Source organism: Oratosquilla oratoria, chromosome 38 (assembly GCF_046742065.1).
Source record: "Oratosquilla oratoria isolate Oo_2021 chromosome 38, ASM4674206v1, whole genome shotgun sequence".
Classification (NCBI taxonomy): Eukaryota; Metazoa; Arthropoda; class Malacostraca; order Stomatopoda; family Squillidae; genus Oratosquilla; species Oratosquilla oratoria.
In genome coordinates this window covers 24,761,130-24,773,629 of record NC_134814.1, presented here as the reverse complement: position 1 = coordinate 24,773,629, position 12,500 = coordinate 24,761,130, and the positions used below count along the sequence as shown (strand labels likewise).

Here is a 12,500-nt window from a genome sequence, read left to right as displayed (position 1 = left end):
GTTTGCCTCTCTAACCGGAAACATGGATTTTTCGAAAGAAGGCTGCAGATTCTAAACCTTCACAAGGTGGAAACTCGGGAAAAAAGCAACGGAGATCAGAGAGGAATTGTTGCAAGTTTTTCCCGAGTCTACTCCATCACTGGAAACTGTTTCCCGCTGGATTCGAGCTTTCGCAGCCGGAAAATTGCAGCTAGAAGATGATCATCGTCCTGGCCGCCCTCGGACATCCGTGACCGAAGCAACGACGGTCCGTGCGCGGGCCATCATTGACGAAGATCCAACTGTTACTCTTCGATTCTTATCCTTGGAGCTCGGTGTCAGTTATGGGAGCGCACATGACATCGTGCATGAACACTTAGGGCTGAGGAAGAAGTGTGCTCGATGGATACCTCATTTGCTTACGGAAGAGCAGAAGAGCGAACGGGTGCGGATTTGTCGTCTATGGCTGGCTGAATTCGAGCCAAATGGTCCGAAACGGTTCTCAGATGTAGCTACCGGAGGTGAGTGTTGGATTTCTTTCTTCACCACCAGAGACAAGCAGTCTAACATGGTGTGGTTGAGTGATGAAGAACCTCGACCTCAGATTCTGAAGGAAGGATTTCGCAGCAGGAAGCGCCTTTTCACCATCTTCTTCAATTCACAAGGACCAATGTGTGTGGATGTAATGCCTCAACAGTGTACTATCACAGCCCAGTACTACACTGATCACGTCCTTCCTCGAGTCCTGGAATATCAGGCCAAGACTGCACCAACCCGTCGCCGATCGCGCCTTTTGCTGCACCATGACAATGCTGCCCCCCACAAAGCTCGCCTCACTGTGCAGTTCCTGGAGCAGCAGGGGATCACACTTCTCCCCCACCCACCCTACTCGCCTGACCTTGCTCCCTGTGATTTTTTGTTGTTTCCAAAGATCAAGGGTACGATCGCAGGGGAGCTGTTTCATCGCATCCAAGATCTGGCGCGAGCAGTCAATTCAGAGCTACGAGGTATATCGGCTTCTGAGTACCGTGAGTGCTTCATGAAGTGGCGAAAGAGGATGGAACGTTGCATAGAGGCAGGAGGGGAGTAATTTGAAGGAATGTAGGCCACTATTTGGATTGACCTCTGTACCGTGAAAATATATGGTATCACTGTCATTACTTTTTTATCACCCCTCGTACCCGTAGTGGGGGAACTTGTGAAGCTTCGAGTGTCAGGTTTTTTCTAGCGCATTTATTATTAAGAGACTGGCTGCTTTAGATAGGCATATAAATCCTTCTCTGTCGTTATTATTTTCTTTGACATTTATATGTGCAGCTTCAACTGTCTTTCTCATCTTCTTTTTTAATCCTTTGTGTAAAATTTCAACTTTACAACCTTCCCGAATGGAGTAAAGTTGAAATTTTACACAAAGGATTAAAAAAGATGAGAAAGACAGTTGAAGCTGCACATATAAATGTCAAAGAAAATAATAACGACAGAGAAGGATTTATATGCCTATCTAAAGTAGCCAGTCTCTTAATAATAAATGCGCTAGAAAAAACGTGACACTCGAAGCTTCACAAGTTCCCCCACTACGGGTATAAATGTTGTGACCAAGATGTTCTGTAACAAGTTCTCTGAGGAAGGTTATAATAACCGAAACGTAAGAACAATAAATGTATTCTTAGCCCATCTTCGTTTACCCTTCCCCACCTATCACTCTCTCATTTGTCTTAAACAATTTATCATATATATATATATATATATATATATATATATATATATATACATATATATGTATATATATATATTATATATATATGTGTATATATATATATACATGTATATATATATATATATATATATATACGTATGTATTTATCTACCTATCTATCTATATTATATATATATACATACATATATATATATATATATATATATATATATATATATATACATATATATATATATAGATAGGTAGATAAATACATACGTATATATATATATATACATATATATATACATGTATATATATATACATATATATATATGTATATATATATATATATATATATATATATACATACACACACACACAAACAGATATATATATTTATAAATATATATATATATATAATAATATATATATGTACATTTATATATGTGTGTATAAACACACACACACCCACACACACACACACACACACATATATATATATATATATATTCATATATATATATATATATACATATATATATATATATATATATATGTGTGTATGTATGTATACATGCACATGCGTGAAGCCCCGAAGTCAATAGAAAACTGAAAAGACAGTTCTGTATAATAGGGGGTTATTGCCACTGAGTCCTTTTTAGGCCAGAATTATTTATTTATGTTCATTGGGTTACTGGCCCGCCGACGTTGGAAACCCTAAAAAACGGCGAAATTCTTCTTTTTTCCGTCAAACTTCCGACCAGCGCTGGCATAATGATAAGAAAAAAAATAAATAATAATGCAAAGCTTGGTACATACAGTAGCTTGTGTGCTCATCAGCCTGGCCAGTGGGAAGATTTAAAAGAAACAAAACTGAAAAAAAATAATCTTTCGACCTGACAACATGGCCTCCTAAGAGCTTTACATAAATAAATATGAGGAATGATCCATGGTGCCGTACCCACAACGAATAATAAATAAAAAAAAAAGTTTGGCCTTAGGTGATATTCCTTGGCTCAGGAGTCATGGTCAGGAAACTTGGTCTCCGAGGTTTGCTTCACTATTTGTAAATAAAGGCGTGTCATGGGTTACACTGAGCGCAAGTCACATATACATTGCCCGCTGCTCTATCTGGGACAGGAATTGTACGGCTGAGGCATGCCGTGTTCCTCCCACGCCACGTGCTTGTCAACAGAATTAGATACTTCATACATCGAGGATGGTATTTACGCTTTCCTACTACTACACACACACACACACATACACACACAAACACACACACACACATACACACACACACACACATACACACACGCGACTCGATGGCGCAGTGGTAGCGATCGTGGCCGTCACTACGGCGGTCCAGGTTCGAATGCCTTCCAGGGCAGAAATAATTTCAGTATCGCTGCGCGGCGAGTCGTTACTCCAATTCTCGTGGGCGGGGAGTTCGGTGTGTGCGTGCGTGTAATGTCACAGCATTACTCATAGATTGGTCATATATGAGCTCTGAGCTCTCTTCCGGGAGGGTAATAGCTGTCGATCACGAGTCCAACACGTGATCCAAGACCATGGTGAATATACGGACCTGCTCATGAGTTCGATATGGTACGGTACTCACTGGGCTTCCACGCGGCCCTCCTTTTAGGTATATAGATAGACATGTATGTGTCACGACCAACCTAAGAGCTAAGTTATATCGCGAAAAAAAAAAAAAATGCCTTGAGTAGTTCGCACGAATGGTTCAGAGCATTGCCCGGTGTGTTAATCAAACTCTTTGTTATAATCATTGATTGTGTACGTAGGTAAAAATACATTTAAGATACATGGGACATAAAATCATAGAAATCCACAAAGGGAAAATAACGTGACGCAAAGAGTAACAATAAGTACATGACAATTCTGAATATCCTCAAAGCATGATATATTTCATATTATTATTATTACATATTTCGCATGAATCATAAATGGATATTTAAACCATTACCAGGTTATCTCAGTATACACTGGACCCAAAGATGTAGTCTGCTGAATCTTGTTAGATTGGTAGATAACGCTCCAACATAGAATCGTCTGGAACGATTTTGAGGCCTTGGGAACAAATAAGTAGTTTGAGGAGAGGCAGATACGCGATGACCTCTGGTAGTGAATTCTTCTGTTTTTTTGGGAAACACCTCGGAGATGGATTAGTTCGTAGTAGTTAGCTGGCTCAGAGAGGGCAGAGGCTTTCTAGCAGCCGTTGAGATGATATCCGAAATAACTCGGATGGCAAAGATTTGCAACTTCGCTTCGAGATGCCATACACAAGTTTCGGTAATTTATGATTGCCCAGTTCAATCGAAGAGGTCCAAATGACTTGTTCAGTTGAGTTGTCATAACGACGATGCAGAGGGATTCTACGTGGTTTTCAGATAAACCGTGGGCATCAGCTTCTCTGCTTGTCTCTGTTTCTTCTCTCCGATTTCTCTTGCCCTCTTCTTTACTACATTTTTTTTTACCAATACGTAAGTAGTTAGTCGTTGTGAACAATCAACGGGCGGACACACTCTTCCCGCCGATGTTGAATACGTTTTGGGTTTCTGACGTCATCAAAGCGACGATTTGAAATGTGTAACAACAGTAAAGACGCGTACATAACTTATACAAAATAGGATTTAGATTACATACATATACTACATATGACATTACAATGAATAACAGGAATAACCACAAAATGTCTAAACATACATTTTATTCGCGCAAGGGCGTGACAGTATGTAAATGTATACTCCGTTATTAATATTGTTTCCTTTTCTCCCGTTTACATCCGGATCCTCTGTGGCCCCACCCAGAAGACCTACCGATCTTGTACATCATCACACCTACGTATTACAGGAACACTCAAAAGGCGGACATGACGCGATTGTCTCAAACTCTAAGAAATGTCGATAATGTACATTGGATTGTCGTCGAGGATGCAAATGTAAGTACTTTCATAACACGGAAAGACTACATCAGTGTTTCTTAACCTGAGGAGCTATCGTTCCCAAGGGGGTGTTGGATAGGGACGTTCCTTGTAATGTAGTATATGTAGTCCTTGTAACCAGATGGTACGGGGTGTTGGACAGTCTAGATAAGATTATAGAGGGTACTAAAGGTCGAAAAAAGATTTGGAAAGTCTGGCCTATATCAAACTGCAAAAGAGAGAGAGAGAGAGAGAGAACAAAGAGAGCAAAGTATTCTAGAGTTCAGATTGAAAGTAGCAACGCAGAAACATCCTTCGAAAATACATTAATATTAGAGTAGGTGTGGACTTTTTCATAACTTAATTTTGATAGCATTACTGACGTTTTGAAATCACTAATACACACACACAAACACACACACACACACACACACACACACACACACACACACACACACACACACACACACACACACACACACACACACACACACACACACACACAATTGAGGTAACATAATGGATATAGCAATGAATTACCCAATGGGTGAAAGAACCAACGAGATACAGAGGCGAAGATAGATATTTAAGATTTGATTTGATTTGAATTAAGGAACCTAAGGTGACTGAATCACTGAATTACTGGTGCCCAAAATGAAAGAGAGATAATGTTGTTGTCTATTTTACACTAGAAGTGAGGAAGACAGAGAGAAGAGAGGAAACATACAGGAAAGGAAATACAAAATTGTAAATGAAAAATTTCCTCAACTGGAAAATAGTAAACGGGAGTGATTTCATTGAAACTAAAGAAAATGAAATGAAATGGAATATTCTAATGGAAATTGACAACATAAGAATGGAAAATTATATAACGAAGATAAGTGAAAGAGATGTACCGAAAAGGAATAGTTTGATAAAAGATGTGAATTGGAAAAAACATGGGGGGATGACAATGAATTAATGAATAAACCAGTTAAATAAACTAATAAATATATGAATAACTTAATGGGTGAATAAACAAATAAACAAATTAATAAAAATAGATAAGTGAATAGATAAATAAACAAATAAATATACAAAAAATACAAATAGATGAATAAACCAACAAACAATTAATAGATAGACAAAAAATGAAAATATAAAAGACAAATAAGAACAAATAAAAACTTAAAATATAAGAATAAGAAAAGGAAAAAATGAGAAGAATGTAGGTGACAAATGTAAGGATCAACTAAAGTCATTCTTTAAATTTGTAAATGTCAAGCTAAAATATTGAGGGAACATCCAAGTTGAAGGATTAGTATATGAAAGTGCATGAATACGAGCAGAAAAAATGAATAAAGGCTTCCAATCTGTATTCAGTAAGAAAGATCAGTTTAACGAGGAAGAAAACGAGGACGCTGAAAAAATACATAATGATGGAATGTCTAAGGTGATGACGTAGCAGAAGGCATAAATAAATTCAATACCAGCTATGACAGTTGGTGAAAATAAGCCAAAATGATTGTAAGTCCTCTCTTACATATTGAAATTAGGTAAATACCTTTACGCCCAAGCACACACTATGAGCCGGCACTCCAGCTCTGTTGGGCAAGGAGTTGGGGGTAATGTGCATTACCCACAGATTGGGCCCTATATGAGTAGTGAGCTTTCGTCCAGAACGCGCGCGCACACGGACACACACACACACACACACACACACACACACACACACACACACACACACACACACACAGATAAACCCGCTCACACACACACACACACACACACACACACCAATATAAACATGTTCAAAACATAGTGATTTTTTTCCAGCTCTGTGTGAACCAGGAGGTCCCTAGTTGACATTTTCCTGCAATTATCTAAAATCTTTTGTTATGGTTTTGAAGAAAATGTTTTTGTGCTTCAGTCTACAAGTGAGAGGGTACACTCTATCCTGGAACGTTCGGGTCTACCCTACACTCACCTGGCTGCTGCCACTCCCGAAGAATATCGCGAGAGGAAGCTCATGGGGAGAGGTGTCTTCAACAGGTAGGAGATCGTGTGACTGTGGAATATAGGAATAGGTGTTCACATGTGCGTTTATATTAGTTTTCAAATACACATATCGATAGCCTCGGAGCATAATTAGCTTAGCCGCATTAAGTGCAGCTTTTTATGAGTGAGAAACGATGTGGAATATAATTTTTCCATAATTCCTGTGGGGTGTGTGAATTTCTCTCCTGTAAGAGTTTGGCGATGGATCTCCACTATTTAGTAACGCTAATCAACGGATAAGTAAGCTAAGACAATTCTGCCACTAGCGCCAAGCTAATTATGCTCCGAGGCTATCGATATGCATAAACACACACACACACAAGGGTATATGCATAAGCTCTCACACACACGGATACATGTATATGCACTCACATACACACACACACACACACGCACACACAAGTACATACATATGCACTTTCACACACGGACACACACACACACGGGTACACACACACACACACACACACACACACACACACACTCGGTGGCGGATTGGTAAAGCACTGGCCTCACAAGCCAGAGAACCGGGGTTCGATTCCCCGGCCGGGCGGAGATAAGTTGGGTTTGTCTCCTTTCACGTGTAGCCCCTGTTCACCTAGCAGTGAATAGGTACGGGACGTTAGTCAAGGAGTTGTGACCTTGCTGTCCCGGTGTGTGGTGTGTGAGTGGTCTCAGACCTACCCAGAGATCGGCAAATAATGAGCTCTGAGCTCACTGCCGTAGGGTGGTGTCTGGCTGTCTCGACAGAGACTGCAGCAGATCCGAGATCCGAGGTGAATACACACACACACACACACTAGAGCAAAGAAGAGAAAGAGGTGATCTACTGACTATATATAGAATCATGAAAGGAATGGAAATCCTTGACAGAAATTATGTACTAAAAATGACAATGGAAAAACAAGAGGTCATGAAAAGAAACTATAGAAGAAATAGGAAAAAGAATAACTTCCCACACAGAATGCTGGATGCATGGAATAACTTAGATGAAAAAACAGTGCGTGCAAATACTATTCACGATTTTAAGAATAAACTTGATGCTGAAAGATACAAAGACGGGACACCACAAGCATAGCTTCCTTCCCGTATAATGCAACTAGGTAAATACACACGGACACACGGGATACGAACCCACGAACACAAGGATTCGGACGATCGTATACAAACAGTTCTTACCTTGTTTTCTTACCGTGTAGTTGGTACATGTTTCAATGCATCAAATTCTGGTTGGTTTGAATCTAATTGAACAATACATAGAGGAAACGAGCCTTCTCCCTACTGGTCAGTGACATCACACATATCCTCAACTACTGTTACTAACATAATTTTTCAGTGACAGATACTCGTACTGTGATTGTTGCAGTGCCTGGCTGTTCTTTATTTATAACTTATGTCTTTATTATAACTGCTACCGATTACACGGTTTGATCACCACCACCACAGAATAGTTTCGTTAATTCTACATACAGGTAGGTAAATATAGAAATATCTTAAAGGAAACATAATAATAAATTGGTTTACTAATAGGGTGGTCGATGAATGGAATAAACTTAGTAACCATGTAGTAAGCGCTGAAACTATCAGTTGTTTTAAAAAACGATTAGACAACTTTATAGATAGGGATGACAAGTGGTGATGGATACGGAGCTGCCTAGTGTAGGCCTTATGATCTTTTGCAGTCTCCTTTATTTCTTATGTTCTTATGTATATAATTTGTAGCATCAGTGCTTCATGGTATTACGTTTTCACATCATCAAACAAACAGGAATCGTCTACACAAAAATATATATTTTTACAACAATGAAAAAATGAGGTATAGGAAATCATGTCTATAATGCTAGTAATATTTTTAAGGCTGTTATCATCGTTATCACTGTCGTCATTTTCATCTCTGTCGCCAGTAGTGGGCAGAAAAAAGAAGAATGGTCTTTGAGAAAACGTAATTCGCAAACTGTTTAATTAATGTGCGCAGGCCCGTCGCCACTGGGGGAGGGGGGAGCTATGGGTGGGGCTTAGCCCCCAAAAAATCAGTAGTCCCCCAAACTTTCAATCTCATATGTTTTTATTTTTCAGTCATTTTTCGTATACATTGATTGTCAGAATAAATTTGCAAGTTAGTTTACAGTTCGGTGCAAACTAATGGGTTTCGAGAATATTATTTGCTGCAAACATGTCTTTGATTTATTATCTTGCAACTTGGCGCCAACTGTACGTGTTTGTACTGCGTGACCCGTACATGATGTCCAATGCACTGTTGGCCCTGACTGATGATCATTGTCATTTAGTGTCTGATGGTTCAGCAGTGGTGTCACAACACAACTGTTACTGTTTTTCGTAAGTGCTTTGCAATATTAGTCATTTTTTATTACGTTCAGCCATCCAAATATTACGTTCACCCCCAAATATTATTGTTTATTCATCAATGTGAAAATATATATTCCTATTATTTATGGAGTAAATGTATTTTACCATGAGGTACTGATGCCTCAAACTATACACGGAAGCTTACCAATGTGTTTTTTAGATATTCTATTGTTTACTTACACTGTATTGCAATGCGTTATAACGGGCTGAACTGTATTACATTTTATTGTATTATATATATATATGTGCGAAGATCTGGAGTCTGGGATCCATGTTGTAAGGGGAGAAGCGTAAACACAAGACGTTTCGGTCCTAGTCCTAGGACCATCTTCAGGGGTGTGGAAAAGTAGTGTTCAAATGAGCTATTATACTACGTGGTTGGCATTGGGAGAGGTATTCCGCACTGCCGAAGGTGTCCGGGTCCCCCCTCTCTTCCAGTCGCTCCGAAAACCGGACGACTGGACCACCTTACATACCCAATTGTGCATACGTTTAATTTACAAAGAATAAATGCAATATAATAAAATTAAATACAATAAAGTACAATACAATACAATAAAATGCAATTAAATAAGATGTAATAAAACAAAATAAAATGCCACATGTGCAACAATTGAAAGTGCACTACGCACTTGCACGCGGAGGAAATAGAATAAAATAAAATACAACAAAGTGAAATAAAGTACAATAAAACAATGCAATAAAATTAAATGAAATAAAATGGTACTTATGCGACAATTGGAAGTGCACTACGCACTTGCAGGCAAAGGAAATAAATTAAAACTTGAACACCCACACTGTGACTTTTGTTCACCTTGTCCTCTCTCGTTCATGTAGTTTGAAATGAGGACAATTTATGCTACGTCTGTGTTTGTGTTTTTAGCGCCCAGGTGTATAGGGTTTAAATCTATGCACCTGTTTACGCTAACTTCTTTTGTCGTCCATGCTTCTAAGAATAGTCTCCTTTTCCTCGAGTTGTCTCTATGTACCACAGTGGCTCCTTCCCAGTCTACGTTGTGTTGTGATTCGTTAATGTGTTTGTAGAGTGCTGAGGCTGCATCTTTCCGTTTGACTGCCCGCTTGTGTTCTTCAACTCTTGTTGCGAGTTTCTTCTGTGTTTCTCCTATGTAATCTGCATCACAATCCAAACAGCCAATGCGGTACACTACACAACCTCACCAGGGTCAAGGACACAGAAGCACCCATCCAGCAGGCGGGTGTAGTTTACAGCATTGGCTGTTATTGCATTGTTTTATTGTACTTTATTTCACTTTGTTGTATTTTATTTTATTTCATTGTATTTATTTCCTCCGCGTGCAAGTGCGTAGTGCACTTTCAATTGTTGCACAAGTGGCATTTTATTTTATTTTATTACATTTCATTTCATTGCATTTTATTGTATTGTATTGTACTTTATTGTATTTAATTTTATTATATTGTATTTATTCTTTGTAAATTAAACGTATGCACAATTGGGTATGTAAGGTGGTCCAGTCGTCCGGTTTTCGGAGCGACTGGAAGAGGAGGGGGGACCCGGACAGCTTCGGCAATACTGAATACCTCTCCCAATGCCAACCACGGACAGTATAATAGCTCATTTGAACACTGTAAATTTTCACACCCCTGAAGACGGTCCTAGGACTAGGACCGAAACGTCGGGCATTAAACTTCCCACTTTGAGTCTGGTGTTTACGCTTCTCCCCTTACAATATATATATATATATATATATATATATATATATATATGTATGCATGTATGTATACACATATTCAGATAACAACACATGATACAGCTTTTCAACTGTAACCTCATTTATCATCAGATAGAATACAAATTTCTTGAATAAATTGCAACTATATATAGAGGCAGACTGATAGTCCCAGGAAAAATATGATTAACAATTTGATTAATCAACAGACATTGTATTTGAGAAACGCGGTTCCCAAAAATCGCGAATATTAGTGTATATATGCCAGTATATATTTGATTAAATTTACACTATATACAAAAATCATGAATATTAGTACATGTATGCCGGTATATAATTCATTAAGTTTCCACATATTTATATGGTCACATTTGTAGACGACGTGGACTGCAATGGCTTCGGGAGGAAGCAGACGACGGAGTCTTGTACTTTGCGGACGACGACAATACCTACGACCTTCGGATCTTTGAGCAGGTTTGAATGATAGATCATGCATGTACTAGGAGTCAACAAAGTACCGCTGCATGGGTAGGAAGTCTAAGTTGGTGCTACTTTAGCGTGCGGTCTACCGCAGTATCCGTAGTCTACGCTGTGAAATGACCTTTCATGGTATAATCTTAATCTGAGTGCTCCTGATTAACCGAACCTAACCTAACCTAATCAGCCTAACCTAAACTACCTAGCCTACCTAACCATCTTAACCTACCTAACCTTCCTAACCTATTGAACCTACCTAACCTAACCGAATTTACCGAACCTACCTAACCTAATCTAACCTTGCAACCTACTGAACCTACTAAACCTAACCTTGTAACCTACTGAACCTAACCTAATCTCATCTAACCTACCTAACCTACCGAACCTATCGAACCTACCGAACCTACCTAACCTAACCTAACCTAACCTGATTTAATTTATCTAACCTAAACAACCGAACCTAACCTAACCTAACTTAGCATAACCTAACCTAACGCTCATCGGGCAATATGGCCTGTTCACTCCGCCATTGTGGACCAGGTCACCCGATGTAGGTTAGGTTAGGTTGGGTTAGGTTAAGATAGGTTAGGTTAGGTTAGGTTAAGTGTAATTAATGATATATCATTATTCAACATTTTAATTTTGTTTTTTATCATCCTATAGTATAAAATTCTTAGAATGGTGGTAGACCACAATCTAAAGTGTAAATGACCTGGTAGACCGCACGCTCAAGTAGAACCTCCAAGTCTTTTCCTAACCTTTCAAACAACGAGTCTCAATTTTCTTCGAACCGTTGTGTTGTTTCACACACACACACACACACACACACACACACACACACACACACACACACACACACACACACACACACACATATATATATATATTGGAAAAGCAAGGGAGCAGATTTTCTTGCATGCTCATAATATGAAATACGACAACGTTATTGTGGTTATTAATTTTCTTCCCTAGGTTTTCTAGTTTTCGAACTAATATTCTTGCATTAGAAGGATGAACAAACATCAAATCTCTTAATGTAGCCATATATGCTTTCGACGTTTCGTTCTCAAGGGGACATCTTCAGGAATTACATCTGTAACAATGGATTACGGAATAGTAAAAAAAAAAAAAATACAATTTTAGATAACAATTTCTACTAGAATAACAACGTTTAAATACAACGGAGGGCACTTACAATATTAAATGTTTATCTTCGGCGTGTTACTGTCTGCTTGAATACTTTGCTAACCTCACTTGTCTGCGTTTTGACATTACAGTTGGTGGTGCCAAT

The 12,500-nt window shown here is 38.7% G+C and overlaps 1 protein-coding gene across 1 annotated transcript in view; it reads left to right on the top strand.

Moving 5' to 3' along the window:
* The window catches only part of LOC143019763 (galactosylgalactosylxylosylprotein 3-beta-glucuronosyltransferase P-like), a 35,837-nt gene that overhangs the window by 9,494 nt on the left and 13,843 nt on the right, over positions 1–12,500 (top strand). The window contains exons 3-5 of the mRNA XM_076175746.1: positions 4,507–4,637; positions 6,529–6,650; positions 11,110–11,206. Of these exons, the coding sequence (XP_076031861.1) occupies positions 4,507–4,637; positions 6,529–6,650; positions 11,110–11,206 (350 nt within the window). The remainder of the gene's footprint in view (positions 1–4,506; positions 4,638–6,528; positions 6,651–11,109; positions 11,207–12,500) is intronic.